Here is a 24,532-nt window from a genome sequence, read left to right on the forward strand (position 1 = left end):
TATTATCTTACTTTGTAATGTAATTGTGTAAAACTAATATTGAATGCCTTAGATATAAATGATGAAGTGTCTTATTTTGATGTGCAAGTATGAAGTAATCAAAATACATATCAAAGCTTTATGAATACCCTAATTAAAAAGTAAACAATATTTGATACTAGAACTCTAAACTATCACTTAACATATTGTAGGTTCCTCAACAAAATGATGGTAACTTATGTGATTGGAGAGTACTATGCAATGCAAAGCTAGTGCTGTCACTTCTACTTAGCACCTACAAGATTTTTACAATTTCTTCAAAATCCTATGGTAACAAAAGCCATGTTATAGTCATAACCAAAGATATTCCATTGATTTTTTTCTTACATAGTAATGGTGTACATGATGTTATGAAAATTTAGATAACATATATAGTCATGTTCTTAAGGGATTATAAAAATAGTATAATTGCCAGGATGTTAGTTCGAGCAGGATTGATGAAGAGTCTTCAATTGCAAAGTGCTTCAGAACAAGGCCACAAGATAGTGTTCCACAAACAAGAAGTCATCATTTACAGTTCCCCTCACTTTGCATAAAGAAGACCATGATATGTAAATGCCTACAAAAGATAAGCCTTCAATCTTGAAATACTTGCCAAGACCACAAAAAAGGTCTCCAATCCTTTTATAACATTACATATGACTATGATATAAAATAAGATTCTAAGTACAACATTAAGAATAATGTTCATGATGTCAAAGTGAGAAATGATTAAAAAATGATATCAAAGTATACCCTACAATATTTTAAGGGATTTCAAGGTCAATTGTGGAGTCAAACTTCTTTGACGTCATAGTGGTAGTCATAGTACACCCAATCGAGTCATTTCATTAAAGGTTTTAATAGATTAATGGCCTTAAATTCCTATTAAGTGTGTTGGTACACAAATCGAGAGCACAATCTTCCTTTTTAGTTCTCAAACGGCATCTTATAGAGTTAAAAAGAGTTAACAATATTGAGATGCATATCATATTAATATGCAAAAAACATAGTTAAATTATAAATCACTTTGTATTGTGTCATATTTTTATAATGAGAAGGTTGATATGTGTATTATATGTACAAATGCTTACATGAAGATGTTCAAATTTTCTTCTCATCTTTTGAAAGAAGAAAGGATGCTTACATGAAGAGGTTCAAATTTTCTTCTCATCTTCTGAAGAAAAAAGGAAGGTAAATTAGATCCCACCAAGCTTACTAGTTGACCATTAAATTGTCATTGATCATTTCTCTTAACAATGATGAAAAAATAGAGTTTTGAACTATAATTCACTAAAGATTCAATGGATGATTTTAAAACTCTCAAAGTTTATTCTTCAACCTGAATACATGTCAAGATGGATGTTTCCATAACCAAGCTAAGATCTCCAAGTTTCACAAAATTTTGGCAATTCAAAAAGATCACAAAAGCTAAATATGGATAGCAAGGTCCCACAAAGCTCATTAACTATTAAACATAAAACACTATGAAACATAGCATTCTCAATCATTTATTTTGACAAGAATTTGGAGAACGAAATATGAACTAAATTCTACTAAAAGCTAACAAATGATCCAAACATTTTGAAGTCTTCAACTTGACCTAGTCTTCTTGGTCCCATGGCCAATCCCTCCTCATGTATTTAAAATGACAAATAACAAACATTTAAAAGCTTTGCATATTACTAAGTGACAAAAAGGATTACAAATTTAGCTAGCTAAGAGTGGAATATTCTTCAACTTGAACACTTGTTAAGGTGCATATCTCTATGCCCAAGCTAAGGTCTTAAACTTTTACAAATAACTAGTAATCTAAGGGAAACACAAAAGCCAAAACATCAACGACATTAAGATCCTACTAAGCTCATTGTAACTTATAATTAACCATAACTAGTAACCTAAGGGAAACACAAAAGCCAAAATATCAATAATATTAAGATCCCACTAAGCTCATTGTAACTTAAATTAACTATAAAACTCTCAATCATTTATCTTCATCAGATTTTGGTAAATAAAAGCTAAACTAAAATTTAAAATACAAAAGTAAATAATGATCCTAAAATTAAAATTTCAACTTGATCCCTCTTCATATATTGAAAATGATAAATAGTAAAAAGATGTCGATAGTGATCCAAAAATTGGGCCAAGTGATAAAAAATGGTTACAAGAAGCTAAAAAGATTTCCATGGTGACCCAAAACCCAACCTAAGTGAAAAAAGGGACTAGAAAAAGAATACAGAACTTACTATTTTTAGAATGACATCCCTATTTTTTAGGACTAGCATTTTTAGGCTAATTCGAGGCTCCTAAAATTTAGGGACCTCCTAAAATTTAGGAACCGCCCCAATATGGGTATCATATAAAAGCTTTTTCCATGTACATCGCAAAAATGGTATCTGAATCTTCATGTGACTTTCCTATGCAAAGAAATGTGCATTTCAAGCTTTCAGCCCACACATGCACATTATACAAGCATTTCATGATCATGCCATCTTGTTGATTGTAACTATCTGTTTTGGTGGGTCTAGCCCACACTTCAAGGCATCAATCCTTTCTGTGTGCGAGTCTAACCTTGATATGCGTGAGTTCTAATCACAGACGCCCAATCGTGCCATATAGGTGGAAGTGAGAACTATCTTTTCTCTAACCCACCGCGTGGGTCCACCATAACGTGTGACCACTCATCAGTTTGGCCAGCTCCAATGCACTTTTCTTTATATCTAATTAGTGCAAAGAAAATAAATTTAATAAATCATTATATAGACAAATTAATGAAAAAGAATACAAATTCTGTTTCTATAGAGTTGTGACAGTTAATTTAGTGTGTACATGGGTGATTCCATAGCGGGTGATTCCGCAAAATACATATTAAATTAATAAACGCCCGAAAAGGACAAGCGTCCCCATCAACTTCTCGCACAAAGAATCCACTTTGTGTATGAGCCCCGGTAATCAAAGTTTACAGAATCTACCGTAAAATCTCACGGAATCCACCGTAAAATATGCCTCTTGGCATCATATCGGATGTTGTACGCTCGCGTAGTGAATGCCGGAAGGTCCCCAAGAACAATACAACTCTACTTTTTGCATAAATTACAAGGTAAAAAGTATGAACGACAAGAGCAAAAGACCAATTGGATGCAATCTCCCCCCATGCCTTATGTGAGCGCTCCACCAAGCATGTATTTTATGTATTATTCATCTTCAAGCTCAAATAATAGCCCAAATTACAAAATAGCAAGCTTTTAGCTTTTGAGTTTGCTTTAACACAAAATAGGAATAAAGCTAATGGACGGTACCCAAAGAGTCTGGCACGCCCAATACAATGTCCAAATAGAAATAACATAATCGTGCGCCCATGCGCATACAAAATAATAATAAATATCCGACGCCTTAATAAATAGATGTGACCAAATATAGGCGCCATGCCTAAGGTATGCGCCCATCAAAATATAATCCATAAATCGAATACTCGCTATCCTCCAATGCTTTCCTCCACCACTGTTGATATCTCTACACATCAACTGAAGCATTAACAATCGTTAGTAAAATAATACAATTAAACCGACAAAAGTGAATACCTAGCAGTCTTCAAGTACATAAATAAATCAACTGGTTAGAAATAAATTCTAACCTTAATTTATTACGAGTGCACACTCTAAACTCATAAACGTTTATTAATTTAATATGCATTTTACGTAATCACCCGCTATGGAATCACCCATGTACACACTAAATTAATGAAACGTCCGAAAAGGACAAGCGTCCCCATCAACTTCTCGCACAAAGAATCCACTTTGTGTATAAGTCCCAGCCATCAAAGTTTATGGAATCCACTGTAAAACCTCACGGAATCCACCGTGAAATATGCCTCCTGGCACTGTAAACGCCCCGAACAACGTAGTATGCTTAACAATTATGATATTCGCTTGTTTTCGAGATTTAATATAAAAGAGAATGAACACTTAAAGCTGAAATAAAAATTACTCACAAAATTACAACCATAAAAATGTAAAAGTAATGGAGACAAGATTGAGGATTGTAGATGAACAACCCCCCTCTCCCCCCCCCCCCCCCCCCCCCCCGAAGGAATGTATTTCTGCTCAACCCAAGTCCCTTAGGGAAGAGCTCAGCTACAATCAACCTGAGAGTGAGAAGAAGTAATTCTCTCTCACAAGATCATGCAAAGATGTACAAACACACATGCATTATCTATTATGCAATGATAAGAACTGATTTCTTTACAGTATGAGAGAAGAAAAGGAAAAATCAACCTTTCTCTATCGTTGATTAGCAGTACATGGATAGGGCTTGCTTCTTGTTGCTAAAATGGAAAAAAGAGCTCGAGAAGGAGATGCTGTAATGAATTTACAAGCTTGCTGTCCTGTAAAACAGCAGTGATAGAAGATGCAATATGGAGGAATTTGATAATGGAGAAGTGGGGGATGATGATGGAAATGGATAGGGTCAGTTTCTGACTATCTGTGGATGCTGTACATGAGTTTACAGCAAAGAAAAATGATGCTGAATGAAAAAAAATGAGCTCTTATTTATAGAAGAGGGAAGAGCTAATACAAAAGGGAAAAGTGGAGTAACACAAGACAAGTGTCCAACCACATGTCATGAGATGTAACAAGTGATGGGACACTTGAAAACTTGTGTGACAAGTGTCTTAACACTTGTCTCTTCTCTATGGCCTTCCTTTTTGGATTGAATACTATCAAGAATAGAAACAACCAAATTTAGTAAGCACAGTTAGAATACAGAACTTACTATTTTTAGAATGTAGGACCGTAAAAGCTAAAATATAGAGACATTACTAGATTATTCTTGTAAAAAATATCTTAACAATGAGCAAATTGGCCATACTAAGAATGAGACATTTTCCATTTTATCTAAAACACTCTTAACAATGCAAAGCATTATAAAAATGGCAAATGTAGAGGCAAAGCATGCACACACATATAAGCAATGGTAGAAAGCACGAAATGAGTTGGAAGTCAAAGAGATACCTAGCTTAGATCCTAAATAAACCCTACAATGACATGGATATGAGCTAGACATCCAAGTGCAAGAGCCATCAAAATTATCTCAACCCCAAACAAGCAAGGACTCTAAAATGCCTCTAGCTTGGCTATTAGTCAATGACTAGACATATGCAGGTTTTTCTTTATATTATGTGATACATTATGGTTAAACATACAATGTGCCAAAAGAGTAATATATTATTTCATATCCCCTTTATTACCATCTCCATTGTACAAACCTCTCTTATTTTATGTTGTAGAGGGAATTTGCTATGTGATTACATTCTCCAATGTAGGGCATGGTTTAAGAATCCATTGCCTATTTGGAGATATGCTAAGGAACTCCAAAAGTTCTCTAAGCATGTTGTGCACACATCAAATTACCTTGACTAGATATTCATGTTCAAAAATACTATTTGACCTCCATGGAAATTAACTTTCATCAATGCCCAATAGCACATGGCTGAACCACTAAAATGGTGGAAAAGCATTTGATTGATGATTGGAAGATCAAGCTTTTGCTAAAACATCACATATTCTCTATTAAACTTAAAGAAAATCCCTCATATAATATACACTTTTGCCTATGCAAGTCCCATTTTCAACTATCTTGATAGCCTTGTACATTAGTCATTGTGTTACTTGAATAACATACTAAACTATTTGGATGATATCATTACTTGTAACCATGAAGTTTTAGGTGATCCTCTTTTTCTTCTAGCCTTTTGTAGCATTCAATACATGATTGCTACGAGCTTCAAGATATTGACCCATACTATATTTTCCCACAACACTTACGGCATCCTTCATGATCACATCCATGTTGCAAAAAGCTAGCCTTGTACATGTATCCAAATTTCTATTTGTGTATGCATATATAGATGAACTTTCATATGATATGTTGTACCCTCATTTGTTAGCTCCTCTTTGGAGTTGACTTGTACGAATAAGCGTAAGTATGCACACATGATATTCCTAGAGACACCTCACCTCATCCTTCCTATATCATCAAGCATACCGGCATGTGCTATTCAAAACTACATGCTTAAAGTCCAATCTGTGTTATCAATGTTCAAATGAAGATTAGCAAACTCAAGTAAGAAAGCATGTTGTGGAACAAGAACTGCACAACATGGAAACATTAGAAATTCAGACCCCTCACACACACGTGCACGTGCGCATGTCCCCCCCCCCCCCCCCAACAAAAAAAAACAGAGACACACACACACACTCTCTCTCTCTCTCTCAGAGTAAAGTTTCTCAAGCTCTACACAACCATGTTCTCTCATACATTTAGTGATAAATAGCAAGTAGGTGGTATGTCATGCCAGATGGGAAGAATGATTGATCCCTTTGAAAGGGTAAAGGGCATATCCTTGCTCAAGGAGTAAGATTGAAGGTATTCTTATAAAATATTTGTATTCATACAGGAGACTGTAAGTAGTAAGATCGTTTGTGAGGAGGATAGTTAGCTTTCATGAAAAGGACAATGACACATCACCATGTGGTCAGTCCAGCTGCAGTTGCATTTTTGGAATCTGTAAGCAAATAGGAGGTACGAAGCACCTAATATCCTTCACTGAATAACATGACATCATGAAGAGATGTGATGAATTGAATAGATTATCAGGGTACCTACATGTTTGATTTCCAATAAAAGAAAGTCACAAAAAGATTTGGTCCTTTGGGGTACCCTCTCCACTATCGCCAGACTATGCCCCACATTTGGGCACAGAATCTACTCTGATAAGAATCCTTACATACCCATGGGAATCAGGCACTGGATTCACAAAAGAGTCTTACGAGCTTGGAGGTATCTCATTCATGGTCACAATGACCATGAACTTTGTGCATCAGTGCATGCACACCAAAAAAACAGTGGTCTCACACCAAAAAAAGTGTCACCAATCATAAATATAGAGCTGAGAACACAACAGAATAGGATGTTAAAACAAGGCATACATAAAGAACAGTAACAGAAAAAACTTTCAGTAGCAAGATGGTAATCATAACTGCCATACAACATCTAAAGAAAGACAGGAAGACTCAACAGGCAATCAGCAACAATAAAGATCACAAATCTTTGCCCATACCAACAGTGTGGAACATAAGCGATAAACTGCATGCTACTGTAACACATGCACTCAACAATGGACGACTTCATTTGTCAAGGAAAGTAAATGTTGCTCTCCTACAAGAGTACTTCATGCCAGAAGTTACCGGTGAACTCATAGAATTCAGGCTTATATCATGACCATTTCAAAACTTGAATTCTTTATGAATATCCACAAGCACTTGCAAAATCAACTGCCAGTTCACGTCCTCATATATACAGCAGTAACTATCGCACTTCTTGATGTTGTATGGAGCTTCAAGTCTTCACAAGGTTTGGTAATCCCAAAATCTTAAGCTCGTGAGTACTACAACAAATGCAAGAAAAACGCTCCCCTATTCATTTTTCATGCCTCCGTCCAAGAGTCTTGAAGAAACCTTTGAAAATGCTCAGCTGTGAGTTACTCCAGGTATATTTGGGGTGCACCAATTTTAAAAGACCCACATACTAGCTCAGCCATTATTGCCTCTATCTCAACATGCTTTGCCAAAGTATAAGCATTCATTGTAAAGATCAGAAATGTTGCCACAGTAAGAAGGATGACAGTCTAACCTTCATACTACATTTCCTTCATGTCAACTACTTTCTAGCAAAAGCAAGACTTTAGTGACAATCCGATACCTTAGCTAGTGGCCAAGAGATTGTTTTTGTTACACCTTCTTGATAATCTGTACAACATCTTCATCTTCCAGTTCATGTTCCTGCAAGCACAGCAACAACTTTACAGTCTGCAAAATGACACCCCTATAATCCAAAAAACAGGAACTGCAATGTGTATCTAATTACCTTACCAACCCTCTGTGGCTTGTGCTTGACACTTGAACCCCACACCAGAGCACTATTGATAGAAAAAGAAATCCAGCAATAAGAAAATTTATCATACAGGTTGCACTGACCCAGAATCAAATTATTTGGAGCATGATACAAGACAGTAACTAACAGTATTCTCAAAAAACTTACTATTTGAACTGCTTTAGCATATCCTTATGTATCCTGTTGCAAAAATCTTCAACCGTGCGCTTCTTTGCAGAGAGAATCACAGGATCTTCATAGTCAGGGCTCATTCCTTTTGGCTTTGTATAGATACGGACAAGGTCAAGGTACTCCCACACCTTTTCTAGAAGACCATCAAGGTTCCATTCTAGATGAGCACTGTCATGCAGCAAATCAAGTAATTACAAACAAGCACTTTGATGTGTTGAAATGTGTCAAATAGCTTATAGCAACGAACAGTAAAGGTACAGGACTGAAGTTGACACCAAGGCACAATATGGGAGCCAGATCAAAGGGCATTAAAGGCTGTGTAATTCCCAGCTTGACAAATTTCAGGTTATAGAAGCTTCTACTACAGGTGTTAGAACCTGTAAACATGGGTGTATGCAATTTCAAACTTCAGCACTCTAAGGAAAGGATTAGAATACCCAAGTCATTTACTTAATCCCCAGATTACAAAGAGAGAAAACACGAGATATGAAAACAGGAGATGACATAGATTTCTCAGCCATGCTGAAATGTCAATAAGTCCAAGCCTTATGATTAGGTGGGACAGGCCAGTCTAGTTCCATCAAAGAGAAACAATACATGAAGGAAGTTATGAAAGAACACTTCTCACATGAAAAGGTATTCGTGTCAAGGTAGAGACTTAGGTGAAGCCATATTTTCTTGTGATAGACGCGGTTACTCTTGAGAAACCCTTCACCCACAGTTTGCATTTTTGTGTTTTGTGTTTAGGGTTTGCAACCCCAAAAAGGGGCACCACCCTAGACCGACTGTGACTATTTATAGGCCACTCTCTCATTCATTCCTTCCGGCTGATCCTTCAGTCCATCACTCCCACTCTCTCTTCATCAGTCTTCTAACACTCTCTCTCTTCCATCATCTCTCTCTCTCCTCTCCTACCACCATCTCCACACTCTCCTCACGCCATCCTTCATCTCCAATCAGCTGCGTTTATGGTGATAGTGTGCTCCTCTTCAACTGGCGTCCATCCTCCATTGTTGGCGACAACATCTTCTATGCTCCTAGACCTTGCATTTGGAGTCCACACTCTCTTGGCGTCAACATCCACCCTATCTAGCGTCATCCTCCACCCTTCTCGCAGCTCCACCTTCTTGCGTTTGGCTGCCAGGGAGGTTCCTCACCATCTGGTGTCTCTCTCCAGCAGGTGCCACCTTCATCAGAGGCAATTACACCTTGCATTTGGTTCCTGGCTACGTCCCACACTTCTAACGTCACTCCAGTAGCAACTGGCGTCACCTCATCAAGCTTGTGTTTGCAGATGGAGGCTTCATCAACTGTCTCCTTGCTCGTAGATACCACTCTTCATCCCTGCGTTTGCAGATTCAAAGGCTCCTCACCCTTCGACGGCAACGACGGCAGTCTCCCTACTCCAGGCGACACCTCCTTATCCTGCATTTGTAGACTCGGAGGCTTCTTCGATAGTCTTCTTGCACTCCAGGGCTTCCTTTGTGCTATGGCACCCTTGTATCAGATTCACTTCATTAGCATGATTCATCTTTCATCATCTTGTGTGTTTCTTTTCTCTCAGTGTTTGCCATACACACATTGTGTTTTCCCTCGCAAACCCTACCGTCTCTCTGGTCACTCAGTCATTTTGGCATGGTATCAGAGTTGGAGGTGCTTAGAGAGCCACAAAGATCCTCCTCATCAAAGAAGACAAAGACCGGTGGCAAGTTCGGCATCAACATTTGATTTCTCTATCATTTCCGCTGCGCATTGGGAGATATCATTTTTCTCCCTCCCACCCTTCTTCAATTTTCCACACCGGTGCGGCACGAACGGTCATCCCACAAAAAATTATCGACTTCGACCTTTACTCCCACCCACCCAGAGTATATGCGTCTTCTACCAAGCACGCCTTGTGCCACCTCTCCTTCCTGAGCCACAAAGGTCGTTCTACGTCAGCTATCGGAGTATTCTGCTCAAGCCAATAAGCCACAACCGATGCACACTAAGTCCTTTCGAGCACATGGAGGCTCTAAGACCTTACGAGGCAATAAGCCCTCTTGGAGACCACCCCACTGCGCAGAGGTTTTTCCCACCCACTTCCAGGTACAGTGGCTTCCACAGCCCACATCTCCTCCATAGTCCACTCAACTAAAAGCCCGCGACTGTTCCCCACCCTTGGCTCATCTTGAGCCTCCTTCTTCCCCATCCTCTTCCACTCAGATCGAGAGGCTACTTTTAGGTGCTTTCCGGCTTCGTCTTCCGAGCCCTGGATACCTTCTTCGGCACGACTGGCGGCACTTTCTTCGTCATCAGATGCTTCGGAGTCCGTGAGCCATGAGCGGTAGGATTCCCTTTCTCTCTCAGACTGGGATTCAATGGGGGATTTTCTTAATTCTCTCTCAAAGGGGACTTCTAGTTCTTCTTCGGTTTCAGAGGGGGCTCCTACTTCTACTCCTCCAGATTCAGAGAGGGACCCTATGTGCCATGAAGTTCTGCACACACCACCACCTTTCACTTTCGAGGAGTGACTCTCCTTTGAGTAGTCGTTTCCTCTACTCATACTCAAGATCTAGAGGTTCTACCTAGATCGGGGCCCTTGGGTCTTCAGCAACGACTTAGTGGCTAGGCCTTTGTCTTCCTTCCAGCATGGAGTTACGGAGCTAGTGGCTTCTTTCCCGAGGTTGAGTTTCACGTTCTATAGCTCGTCCAATCTCCTAACTATCTTCAAAGATCTCCTTTCAAGTGGTATTCTCAGATTACAGGGTGGAACTTCTTCGCCCCTCGTCAACATGGAGCCAACTCCCGAGATCAAGTATGAGCATATTCTTATGGTTCTCGGCACCACATCCTCCTATGCATTGTATGTTTTCATCATCTTTGTACTAGGGCCATTGGGCAAGTGAACAATTTCCCGACGAGAGACACTATCCAAGTGGTACCTGCTGCATGAGCATTATTCAACATGTAGCATTGTATCTCCACCTCACTCTTCTCTTGTTCCCCTTTTAGGGCCTGAGAGGGGGTGTTGAGAAACCCTTCGCCCGCAGTTTGCATTTTTGCGTTTCTGCGTTTTGCATTTAGGGTTTGCAACCCCAAAAAGGGGCGCTACCCTAGACTGACTATGCCTATTTATAGGCCACTCTCTCATTCATTTCTTATGGCTGATCCTTCGATCCGTCACTCCCACTCTCTCTTCGTCAATCTTCTGACACTCTCTTCCATCATCTCTCTCTCTCTCCTCTCCTACCACCATCTCCACACTCTCCTAGAGCCAGCCTTCATCTCCACTTGGCTGCGTTTATGGTGGCAGTGTGCTCTTCAGCTGACATTCATCCTCCATTGTTAGCGACAGCATCTTCTATGCTCCTACACCTTGTGTTTGGAGTCCACACTCTCCTGGCGTCAGCATCCATCCTATCTGGCGTCATCCTCCACCTTTCTGGTGGCTCCACCTTCTTGCTTTTGGCTGCCAGGAGGTTCCTCACCATCTGGTGTCTCTCTCCAGCAGGCGTCACCTTCATCAAAGGCAGTTGCACCTTGCGTTTAGATCCTAGCTACTTCCCACCCTACTAACGTCACTCTAGCAACTAGCGTCACCTCATCAGGCTTGCATTTGCAAACAGAGGCTTCATCGGATGTCTCCCTACTCGAAGGTACCACTCTTCATCCCTACGTTTGTAAATTCAGAGGCTCCTTACCCTTTGACGACAGTCTCCCTGCTCCAGGCGACACCTCCTCATCCTGATTTTGTAGACTCAGAGGCTTCTTCGGCAGTCTTTCTGCATTCCACGGCTTCCTTTGTCATACGGCACCCCCTTGTATCAAATTCACTTCATCAACATGATTCATCTTTCATCATCTTATGTGTTTCTTTTCTCTCTCAGTGTTTGTCGTACACACTCTGTGTTTTCCCTCGCAATTCCTACTATCTCTTTGGTCACTTAGTCGTTTTGACGATTACAAAACAACCACCACAGAAGAACACAAGAAAGTTCAAGGCATTTGGAAACAAGCTGTATGAATACAATCTTTAATAGGCCCAGGCTCCCTCAGACATATTCACGACTATTTTCAGGCTGAATTGTAATCTGGTGTCTAAGGTCAAGCATCCACCTCCATGCTGCCAATGACCTCCAGAGGCTAGCAATGGCAGCAATCCAGCTAGGCAGTAAGGTGGCACCTTCCAAATCAGAACGGCAACAACTCCACAAGTTGTGTCATAAGGACATTTCTTTTTTAAACCTCACTTAACATGTGGATTACTTTTTAATCACATGGTTAAGAAAATGTTGCACATGTGAGGTGTGACTAGGGTTAGAGTAAATTTACAAGCCTGGGACTTCAGAAAATTGCTATAACTTAGGCCACACAGGTACTTGGTGGTATCTCGTGCCAATTGTTGCCCTAGGTTATTCACTTGGCCATAAGTATTATTTGTTGGTGACACTAGAGAAATGGTGTTTAATTGTATCTAACGCCAATCTGATGGTCAAAGATGGCACGGAGACACTCAAGAATAGAAGTTGCCGAGCCATTTTAATTATTGGCGAGTTAAATTATTTTTCAAGGCATCGAAATAATTATTACGTTAATTTTCAATACTTAAAGACTAAAAATTAATATTTAGTTATGTATAATGCTAGAAAAACCATTTGGAAAGGTTGCCACTTGTTAAAAATGTCCATACAAGACTGAAAAATATCTTCAAAGGCTACAGAGAGACATTTTAGTGTATTCAGCTTGCACGAGAGAGGGAAGAGATGTTGTTGGTCTGATTTGCAGCCATTGGAGGGCCTTCTGAGGCAACCAAGGATAGGAGAAGACCAATCAACATCAAGTGACACATCTACAGGTTGTTAAGACAAGACAGTAGCAGTAAATGACTGATTTTCTTCAGTTCTTTGCATCCACAAGTTATTGAGACAGGCAGCAATAGTAAATGACAGATTTTCTTTAGTTTTTTGTGAAGAAAGTTTGAATTTTCTCTCTCCTCATCATTCTCTCTCATCTCCCAGCCTATCTAAAGCCTTACTCCAAAGATTACAACATTGAGATCACCAAAGGCTAAGAAATTTCAGATTTCTCTGCTGTAAATCCTAATGTACAACAGAAATTAGGATTTAGCAATAGCCTCAAGAAGCGTGCCAAAAATTGGAAGCTTCAAGACTTGGATTCAACAGGGCCGAAGCTGTTTTCAATCAAATTCAAGTGGAGGAACCCACAAATCAATGAATTTGAGGCATTTTCCATCTTCATAAAAACGGGTGAAGCCCAATTAACTGCCCAAATCAAGGGGCAAATTAGATTAAAGACTTGCTGGTCATTTTGGACAACAAGGGGAGTTGGAATACCGAAAGGGATTGGGAGAATCCTATTGTACATCAACTTATTCTTCAATGAAGTTAAATAAATACCGAAAGGGGTGCCAATTTTGGGGCCAACAAGGTGTCCATTGTCCAAGATTGTAAGTTAATTTGCATTTCTCAATTTTGTGATAAATGTTACTACGGTAACTAAGCTATAATTAGGGAATTACCACCCATCCATGAAAAGATTGCTGGTTTCATAGTTCCATCGCCGGGATTACCACTCAGTCCCTTCATTTGGTAGGCTCGAGCCACCCAATTGTAAGCCAAAGCTTTGTGCTAGTGCTGATTTTTACTCTCATTTGACAAAATTACAAAAATGTCTTCATACAGTGAGATGGACTCAATCGTCGTCACTTATGATGCCTCTCAATATTAACATTCACATGGGAATGAAGGAAATTCAATGCATGACCTTGGACAAGGCTCTGACCATGGACAGCAAGCTGAAAATATTGTTGTTGGGTAAGATGCACGGCCTTCAGGGCATAAGGAGGCTGATGACCAGCAAAGTGAAGAGGAATTTGATCACCAATTCAAAAATCGGATGAAAACAACAGCAAATGTCTTTGTTGAATTGGCAAAGGAGGTATTTTAAGTGGTGTGCCCAACGTTGCATAATGCATACCATACAATATCCTTTCTTAGAAAATCACGCCCTCCTAGGACAATGCAACATTCCCTACTCCTGCCAATAAAACTATAGTTCACACACTAAACAACCTCCTACGTTTAAAAATATCAATAATAGATTTTTAATGCCATGAAGTATTATTATATCCATGCCAACCCCATGAATCGCAATGAGCGAGGCAAATGAATAATGAAAGTCATGATCATGAATAAATAATTAGTAATATAATATAATATAATTTAGCTCCACTTTGGTACCTTTAGGGGTTGACAATATAATACATATATCTTATAAAGTTACTACAGAACCTTTCACTCCATAAAATACACGTGCATTAGACCAGTGAGTTGGCTTTTTAATTGGTGTACCAAGAAGAAGAAGAAGAAGAGAAGAGCTACTTTTGGCCACACACAAGAATGAGCTTCTCATTCACTTTTCAACTTTATTTACCAAACCCTAAATCCCTTTTGGGCAGTCATTCCCTTATCCCCTTTTTTACATAGCCGGTCGTAGCGGCCTAGGCCCTTTTTCCCATTGTCCTCCTATCTTCCTAGCTTCCTTCCTACCGCTCATCTACCTTTACAAATTGCACGGGTGAGAGGCTGGCACTCTTAAAATAAATCATGGTGTGTCCTATGCTTTTTTACAAGAGTATTGACTTGCGTTTTTTCTCATGCGTCTTTCTCCTTGATTTAGGACTTTTCTGCACTTCTTGTGTTTCCAAATTCTTCTTGGCACGCCTTCGTCTTCTATTTCACTTTTGCCTTGGCCTTGTCTTTTGCTTTTCCACCTTGTTCATTTGAGGGTTAATATTATCTCCTCCTAGACGAGTGTTAGTCCCATGGCACTCACCGTCGTAGATAGTGGGCTTTGGCATGCACCGAAAAAATGGGTGGAAGGGACTGCTGGGATTGGCCTTGGAGGAGTTTTAGTAGTGGTGCAGATGAAGATGGTTGGTGGTGTAAAGAAAAATACCCTAACACAGAAACATAAACAGAAACCATATGACAAAGCACAGACTGATAAAAAGAACACACTTAGGGTTAGGGTTAGAGTAACTCAGAGACAATGAACACAATGAATAAATGAAATGATATGACTACTAATAATACGATGCTCATACAACAAACACACTATGCAGTGAATGAATACTGAGCCTCAAGCTCCTGTATCTCTAGGATCAAGCCAGGGGTAATAAGCTGGAGAGTGTGTCGTTCTTCAAACGAATCCCAAATCGCAGCAAGGCAGCCTCTGGATGGCAAATACCAGCAAACGCAATAGTGAGAAGCTGGATCTAATGCAGACAACAGTGAGGAGAGAAAAAGACTAAAAACGGAGCTGCAGGAGAGAGAAAGACTAAAAACCCAAGCAAGACAGCCTACAGAAGAGAGAAATACTAAAAACTGAGCCTGCAGGAGAGAGAATGACTGAAAACGCAGGCAGGACAGCCTGCAGGAGAGAGAAAGACTGCAGCGACTGCAGACAGGAGAGAGAAAACTGTCAGGGCGGCAACTAGAGCCTGCAAATGCAACAGTTTGCTGGCGTGGCAGGTTGTACAACAGCAATGCAGATGAACAGCAGTCAGTTGTTGCTAGGTAGAAACAGCAGCAATTAGCGTGTGGAGGGCTGGAAATAGACGCCAGACTGTAGGGAACATTGATGGAAAGCAAGGGCTGAGAGGTCCTCCATGACCGGGGTGTGGGCAGCAACCTAGTAACACTTGAAACCTACAAAAACGAGATTGTGAAAGAGTGGAGAGCTGGCTGTCAATTTATAGAAAATTAGGGTTCTAGATCCTCTCCCACTTAACTTTCTCGATCCGCTCCCTATTTCAGAGTTTTGGCTAAAATAAGCCCAAAATAAGCATATTTTTGGGCTGTTTAAGTGACTAAGTGCATTTCTTAGCACCGCCCCCTCTCAGGCCCAAAATAGGGCGAGAAAAGTAGGCCAACCTAAATTTTGATTTACCCCAAGGCATCCCACCCCAAAGCAGCCAGGGTATCGGACAAAAGGTGCACGTCGGCTACCCAGTGGCCTACCAAGACTACAGAAGCCATGGATATCTTACCAAGGAAGCCCAAGTGATCACCCTAGAGAGGTCAGGGCATCGGACCAAGGGTGCTCGTCGGCTGCCTAAGGGCCTACCAAGGCCTACAAAGACGGATGGAATCAACAATGGACTTGTTTATTTTGTTTTCTTTTTTTTTCTCTCTTTTTTGAAAAGTGTTTTGAAAATACATAAGTAATATAGGGGCAGCGGCCGATTAAGTGACACATAGGAAAAGATAAAGAGAGTTTTAAAACCAAGTTATTCACAAAACTAGCAAGCCAATCCCTCGCACTGACGAGGATAAGTGCCTAAGGATGATAAAAGTAAGTGTATGTGCCAATCATGTGTTGAATATATGAGAGGCGAAAAAAAAAAACTTTTAATTTTTTTTTTAAAAAAAAAGGTGGCTTAGCAAGACAAGCAAAGCAAGCAAGGGTAGGGAAACTACCTTTAGGAGAACTGCCATGTGCTATGCTATGAATAAAGTGGATCCTAGAGTCGACCACTCCAAAAGACCGAAAAGAGATAAATGCGTACAAATGCATGTTGACATGAACAGAATGCCAATGCATAGGGTAATGCAAAGGAAAATGCAAGATGTCATGCTCATGCAATATGCTATGCAACAGTGCCACTGGGACAGTGCTCTCGCAGGGGAAGTATTCACTTATCCAAGTGTCCTTTTACAATCAGGTCATTCTAATAGTGCGGATGAAGTTACAAATGCCCATAATACAATACAAAAGAATAAGTAAATGTAATTCTTAAAAACTACAAGCATCATCACTGTCACAATCAAGAGTAGAAGCCGCCCCCTCTCAAACTAGAAGGGAAAGCAAGAGGGAAGCACCCTCTCCCCATCAAGCTGAAGAAGTAGGGGAGGGTGTACCCAAGCCGATCCTGGATAGCAGGTACTGAAGAACTGGCAAGTTGACCACTTTGGTCAAGATATCAACAAAATTATCTGATGAAGGCACAAACTCTAGGCGAATAGTGCTTAGCTCAACCTGCTCTCTGGAAAAGTGAAAGTGGACTCTCACATGCTGTGTCCGTGGTGTGATGATCGGATTGCCCGCAAGGGCAATGGCACTCTGGTTGTCGCAGTAGACAACTATGGGAGAGTCACTTGGAAAATGAAGCGCCGCCAGTAAACTCCTCAGATAGATGGCCTCGGTGGTGTCATCGAAGAGAGCCCGATACTCAGCCTCGACCGTGGAAGCCGCCACCATCTCTTGCTTACGGCTGGACCAAGAAATGGGAGCTGTGCCCAAGGTAAAGAGGCAACCGCCATGGAAACACCGGGTGTTAGGATCTCCTGCCCAATCAGAATCAGTGTACCCCGGCAAACATAAACCAAAACCATATGTTAAGCCATAAGAAAAAGTACACCACAAATAACGCAACACACAAAGACATGCAATCCAATGTAACATCCTAGGTGCTGTGAAATACTAACTGAGTATACTGACTGAGTAAGCTAAATCTGGCCTAGTGTGAATTAACCAAAGAATTTTTCCTAAAACAAAACAATAGGTGTGTGCATCGAAGGGTTGTCCTAGGGTATCCTTCGACAAGTGGACAGTAGGATCAATAGGCGTGCCCACTGGCCATGTCTGATCCGAAGTGTATTGTTCCACAAGTTGAAGTGCGTACTTTTGCTGTGACATAAAAATATATCCTCCAGAATGAACTATCTCCATCCCCAAAAAATAAGACAACAAACCAAGGTCTATCATCTCAAATGTACCTTTAAGCTTAGCCTTAATTTCCGCTATGGCAGCAGAATCTGAACCTATGATGAGTAAGTCATCAACATATAGCAGGATATAGCTAACCCCCTCTAGAGTGGATCGAACATATAAGTTTGGATCATAAGAGGTAGAATGGTATCCATGAGTCTATAAGAACTCATCCATTCTATGGAACCAAGACCGCGGCGCTTGCTTCAGTCCATAAAGAGCTTTCTGCAAGCGGAATACCGTATCCCTAGGGTTCTCTGAGGAAAAGCCGGTGGCTGCTCCACATAGACTTTCTCCTCCAAGTATCTGTTCAGGAAGGCACTCTTGACATCCACCTAATATATTGGCCAACCGTGGTGAGCGGCGGGTGCGAGTAGCAACCGAAAGGAAGTCAACCGTGCAATAGGAATAAAGGTCTCTTCATAATCAATGCCGTGCTTCTCTTGAAACCCTTGCACTACAAGGCGAGCCTTGTACTTGTCTAAAGTCCCATCAGCTTTTAGCTTTGTCCTAAAAATTCACTTTAACCTGATGACTTTCTTGTGGCTCGGATGATCCACCAATGTCCAAGTCTCATTTCAGTCAATACTCTCTAGCTCCCTTTCCATGGCCTCTCGCCATTGAGGGTGGTGAAGAGCCTCCTGCCAAGTATTTGGCTCAGAATGCGCAATGTAATCAGCTGTAAACAGCGATGCAAATGATACTTGAGAAGCAAGCCGGGCAGATCTTCTAGGTCCCTCCATAGTGGAATTCGGTGGTACGATCCCCGAATCTCACATGGTCTGTTGGTATCAGCGAGGTAACCGGTCTCGCGAAGGGGGCTTGGGAGCTGAAGGAACTGCGGAAATATCAGGAGCGGAAAGTAGACCAGGCTCAGTAGACACGATCTCTGATGATGTGGAAGAAGAAAGTGGAGCGGAATCTGATGCAGAAGATTGCACAATATCCCTCTTGTCAGAGACATCCTGCCTAACGATCACCTTCTTTGTCCGAGAATCGAACAAACGATAGGCTTTCGCTTCAAAGAAATATCCCATAAAAATAAGGAGATCGGCTTGGGGAGTAAGCTTTCCTATCTTGTCATCAGGCGTGTGTGTGTATGCACGACACCTGAAGACTCTAAAATGGGAAATAATAGGCCGAGAGCCAAAAAATGCCTCATACGGCCTCATACGGGGTCTTCTGAGGAAGAGCTGCAGTCGGGCACCGGTTGAGGATGTACACTGAAGTGTTAACAGCCTCAACCCAAAGGCGCTCAAGAAGCCCTGCTGCGAACAACATAGAGCGTGCCATTTCCATGACTGTGCGGTTCCTACGCTCTACGATTCCATTCTGAGAGGGGGAGTTGATAGAGGTGAGCTGGCGAGAAATGCCATGCTTCTGTAGAAACTCAAAAAACTCGTGGGAGATAAACTCACCACTACTATCACTCCTTATACACCCAACACAACGACCAGTCTAGTTATGAACCAGCAGTACCCAAGCAAAAAAATATGTAAAAGCATCTGACCTATGCTTGAGAAAGTACACCCACATGTATCAAAAATGATCATCCACTATCAAAAAGAAGTATAGCGCGCCATTCAAAGTGGCAGTGTATATCGGCCCACAAAGATCAACGTGAATCAATCTAAGAGGCTCCTCAGCTCTATGTGTAGACTACTGAGGAAATGGGGTATGATGCTGCTTCCTGAGCTGACATGCTTTACAGACATCTCGAGCTCGCTTCAGGCGTGGAAAGCCCTCAACCAGCTCACAGCGTGAACTCATAAAGTGAGTCATAACCAAGATGCCCTAAGCGAAAATGCCAAAGACGCTCATTGTGCGTAGGCTCCTGAGATGTGGCTAAGGCCTGGAAGCTATGGAACACGGAGCCTACGGTGGTCGGGTCGGTCAGAAAGTATATCATGTGATATAGGCCATTAGACTGTGCCTCACCGCAAGCAATCACTAAACCAATCAGAGAGTCAAGGACCTCGACTCTGGTTGCTGTAACGAAAACTGCTCGCCTCAACCGGCAAAGCTGCTGAACAGATAACAAATTCACCCCAAGCTAAGGGACATGATATACATTGTCCAGCGAAGCTAGATCCGGGCCCTTGTCAGTGGCAAAACTAACGCAACCTTGAGCCTGAATCTTGACAAAGGAGTTGTTTCCTACATGGACCCGCTCAGCTGCAGGGACTGGAGTACGGAAAATGTCCTCTATAGGAGTCATGTGATATGTAGCTCCACTGTCCACAATCCAAACTGGAGCTGAAGTGCTCGGCTGTGACGAGTGGGCCTCTGCAGTAACCTCATCGGGAGGCAACTCACAGATGTGGACGAGACTCGTATCTGATGTCTCTATGGAGACGATATGTGCCTCTGCAAACCAGTCAGACAAGCCCTCTGGAGTTGAGAACGTTATCAACTAAGATGACTGTGCGGTGGCAGTGTGAGTCTGACCTTTAAACTATCCCTTGCCATCACCCTGCCCCCCCTGCTGGGGATTGCACGACTGAGGGGCAGGGGTCTGAGACTTAGGTTTTGGTGTTGCACCTTGTGCCTTTGATCAACACTCGTCGTCAAAATGGCCAGTCTTTTGACAAGTTGACAATACCTATTCTTTTTAGGTACATTCTACCACCCAGGTTTGAGTTGTGACTGGGAGTTTCCTTGAGAATCCCTAGATTGATTTAGCTTTTGATTCTAATTTTGATTTTGAGCGGAGGTTTGGTTTGCCCTTTCTGAGAATGAGCAAGAAGAATCCCCTTTGAAGAGGAATTCATATAAAACTGATCGAACAATTGTGCGTAACGCAACAATTGACACTCAAATTCATAGAATGTAGGCATAGTAAGCTTTGAAACTATTCCTTCCACAAAATTGAAGTATTTACTGGGGAGTTTATTTAGGAACAATGCGACCTGATTGTCAGAGGACTTGGGAGTCTCCATAGTGGAGAGTTTAGCGAGGAGACGCCGATACTCAGCCAACTTGACTTTCAAGTCATCTCAATTAGTGATTTTGAAAAGCTGAAGCTCATGGTCAAGATTAATAGGACGGGTCCTATCTCGAGCTGCATAGCAGTCAAGTATGCCCATCACTAGGACGCTAAGTCAAAATGTTGAAGCTGAGAATGAAACTCAAGCAATAAGCCCTACATCAGCTCGACAATAGCGGAGCCATTCCTAGCCTTCCATGAGCGAATGACCTCGTATGGAACAAATGCGGGATCGGGTTGGGGTTTCAACCCCTGCACTAGATCCCATAGGTTCTGTGAATCAAGGACATGTCTCATCAAATTCAACCAAGTAGTATGTGTTGGGTGGGTGGAGTAAGATGATGGTGGGAAAGATGGTGGAGGTCAGAGTATCTAATAAGAGTAAGAATAAGGGGAAAGAGGTGGGTAGGCAGAAGTAGGCTGTGAGTGTCCAATGAGTACCGATTGATGGGGAGGCACTGGAACATTAATGTTTCTATAAGGTGTCGGTGTACGTGGAGGCACTGGGACATAGTAGCCTTGTCCAAAGTGAGGTTGGGACACAGCATTATGGCCAGAAAGTCCACTAGGCAATGCCATGGAGGCAAACTGTGGAGGCAATTGATCCACACTCACGAGAGACTGCGTGGGATACCCAGGCTGCAATGATCCCAAAAGTGTGTATGAGATAGGTGGAACACCACCCGGCTAAGGGAAGGATGAGGTCCTAAAGGATGTGTCTATGTTTCCATAACCCCCCGGTATAATGTGCAGTGCGACATGAGGTGTCTGAAATGAAAATATAAATGGTGTAAATGGAAGTGATGAAGCAGCAGAAGAATGTGGTGGGATGGGTGGGTTTTGAAAGTGAGGTATATGAGATGCAAATTCTTTTTGTTCATTTTTATCATTTAAATACTGAAAATGAAATTGTGAAGATAATGATGCACCATGTAATGAAGTAAAAGGAACACCAAATTCATTCTAATTATGTGAAGTAGACGGAAAAGAAGGAATCACAGAAGAAGAGTTACTTGGCTTTTTCTTATAATCCCCGCGACGTGTGTTAGCATACAAGAATTGGTCCTCTAGAGGACCTTTTCCGTAGTCAACAGACTGAACTCTTTCTTCCACATGATCTCTACCAATATATTGCAAAACAGAAGAGGTAAAAGAAGAAGGCACAAAAGACGAATCAAAAGTACTTTGCACCGAAGAGGACGGAAGAGTCTGAAAAAATGAAACATACTCCGGATCTTGCTCTCCAAGAGGGGGGCCCATCCCTGATGAAGGTCTCGACGGCCCTGCAATATCATCAAACTTATGCGCAACATCTGAAGAGTAAAATCTATGTATACCTTTATTTAGAAGCTTTTCTTGAAGGGCAATCCTTCGGTCGAGCTCCTCAATCTTCTTTTGTCGATAGGCTATGATCAGTTTATATTCCTTAGAGGTCAGCATGCCTATCTTTTCTTCCATGTACTCAGATGTTTCTCCCACCATGTCAAAACTTTGTGGAGCAAGCTAATCGGCCCACTCTCGCTCGGTTCTCGGCATAGGCTGATCTAGAGACTGAAGCGGTATTGATGTGTTTGAAGTCATTTAAACCTACTGTTGTTCTTGCTTCTTGCGAAGAGCTTTCAGATCAAAGGCCTAGGTTTCTCAGAGAGTACCATGCTCTGATACCATGTAAAGAAAAATACCCTAACACAGAAACATAAACAAAAACCGTACGACAAAGCACAGACTGATAAAAAGAACACAGTTAGGGTTAGGGTTAGAGTAGCTCAGGGACAATGAACACAGTGAATAAATGAAATGATATGACTACTAATAATACGATGCTCATGCAGCAAACACACTATGCAGTGAATGAATACTGAACCTCGAACTCTTGTATCTCTAGGATCAGGGCAGGGGTAATGAGCTGGAGAGTGTCGTACTCCAAACGGATCTCGAATCGTAGCAAGGCAACCTCCGGATGTCGAACACCAGCAAACGCAGTAGTGAGAAGCTGAATCTGTTGCAGACAGCAGTAAGGAGAGAGAAAGCCTAAAAACGGAGCCTACAAGAGAGAGAAATACTAAAAATGCAAGCAGGACAGCCTACAAGAGAGAGAAAGACTAAAAATGGAGCGTGCAAAAGAGAGAAAGACTGAAAACGTAGGCAGGATATCCTATAGGAGAGAGAAAGACTAAAAACAGAGCATGCAAAAGAGAGAAAGACTGAAAACACAGGCATGACAGCCTACAGGAGAGAGAAAGACTGTAGCGACTGCACACAGGAAAGAGAAAACTGTCAGGGCGGCAAATAAAGCCTACAAACGTAGCAGTTTGCTGGCGTGGTAGGCTCTACAACAACAGTGCAGATGAACAGCAGTCAATTGCCTGGCAGAAACAGCAGCAATCAGTGTGTGGAGGGCTGGAAACAGGCACCAGACTGTAGGGAACAATGATGGACAGCAAGGGCTGAGATGTCATCCGTGACCAAGGTGTGGGCAGCAAGCTAGTAACACTTGAAACTTGCAAATCAAAAACGAGATTGTGAAAGAGTAGAGGACTGGCTACCAATTTATAGAAAATTAGGGTTCTAGATCCTCTCCCACTTAACTTTCTCAATCCGCACCCCGTTTTAGGGTTTTGGCTAAAATAAGCCTAAAATAAGCATGTTTTGGGGCTATTTAAGTTGCTAAGTGCATTTCTTAGCACAACAGGTGGCACTTTGTTTGCTTGATTGGTTGGTGATAGGGTTGTTGAAGTTGGGGATAGGGCCCGTTTTTGTTGGGAGTTGCACTTAGGGATTGGCACAGGTATTGATATTCGGAGGATTCTTGGGCCGACGACGATTCTTTGGTGGGCTTGCACGATGATGAAGGATAAGAATTCGGAGTTGAGTGTTCATGAAGAGGTGACGGCACCTTCATTGGAGTCGGTAATACCTGCAACTGAAAACTTTATATGTGGTCTCTCCCTGGGGATTGTGCTAGTCTTCTTATCATACACAAGACGTAGTTTGATTAGTTTGGAAGACAAGTCAAACTCTAAGCAAGCTGAGAGTATTGTCTTACAGTTGAGGACCCAAACTGTGTATATATTGCGGTGCAGATATTATATGAGTGCTCGTGCATACTTAGATATCACATAGTTAGAAGACCGCTGGTCTGGTTCCGCATAACAGGTGGAGGAAGCAAAGTTATTAATGTTAAGAAGTACACATAAAGGTGTATGAGACATCCTTTGCATTGTGACAACACGATGTAGCATAATTAAACACATTGACACCGAAATTTTGGTAGCTGGTAGCTACTGGGCTTGCTCGACGAGTACGGTGTACTTTCCATGGTCATTCGTGCGTTGCCTTATCACAATCAATTGCAATGGTACTGAGGCGGAGTGCAAAAAGGAATCATGCAAATGGGTCAGGGTGACAGATCTAACCATAGGCAAGACAAGCTCCCTAGATATGTCCTGCCCTTGATGTGCCTTGAACAATTTAGGGGATGTGGAGAAGGCTAGGGGACTAGGGACGGAGCCAGTCGACCAAGGTCACTGGGCGTACCTAATTGGAGGATCCCTAGGTGTCGTGCTGTGTTTATGAGTGCTCTTTCTTTTTTAATAAATTTAAGGAATAACCTGAGTATAACCATTGCAA

At 41.6% G+C, this 24,532-nt stretch overlaps 1 protein-coding gene across 8 annotated transcripts in view; it reads right to left on the minus strand.

The window, feature by feature from the left end:
- Positions 1-3,169: 3,169 nt before the first annotated feature.
- The window catches only part of LOC148036130 (GTP-binding protein-like protein), a 105,247-nt gene continuing 83,884 nt past the window's right edge, over positions 3,170-24,532 (minus strand). For 3 of the 8 annotated variants that reach the window (XM_087678130.1, XM_087678129.1, XM_087678132.1), the window contains exons 9-11: positions 8,119-8,310; positions 7,945-7,996; positions 7,061-7,859 (exon numbers count right to left, since the gene is read on the minus strand). In XM_087678130.1, coding sequence (XP_087534256.1) covers positions 7,809-7,859; positions 7,945-7,996; positions 8,119-8,310 — 295 coding nt within the window. In that variant the 3' untranslated portion in view covers positions 7,061-7,808. Of the gene's footprint in view, positions 3,543-6,394; positions 6,968-7,054; positions 7,860-7,944; positions 7,997-8,118; positions 8,311-24,532 lie in introns of those variants that run through there. The other 5 variants (XM_087678125.1, XM_087678126.1, XM_087678127.1 and 2 more) reach the window with 5 other exon arrangements.

The sequence above is a fragment of the Lygodium microphyllum genome, chromosome 5 (genome assembly GCF_053477565.2).
Source record: "Lygodium microphyllum isolate KBCC chromosome 5, Lygodium_microphyllum_v1.1.10, whole genome shotgun sequence".
Lineage (NCBI taxonomy): Eukaryota > Viridiplantae > Streptophyta > Polypodiopsida > Schizaeales > Lygodiaceae > Lygodium > Lygodium microphyllum.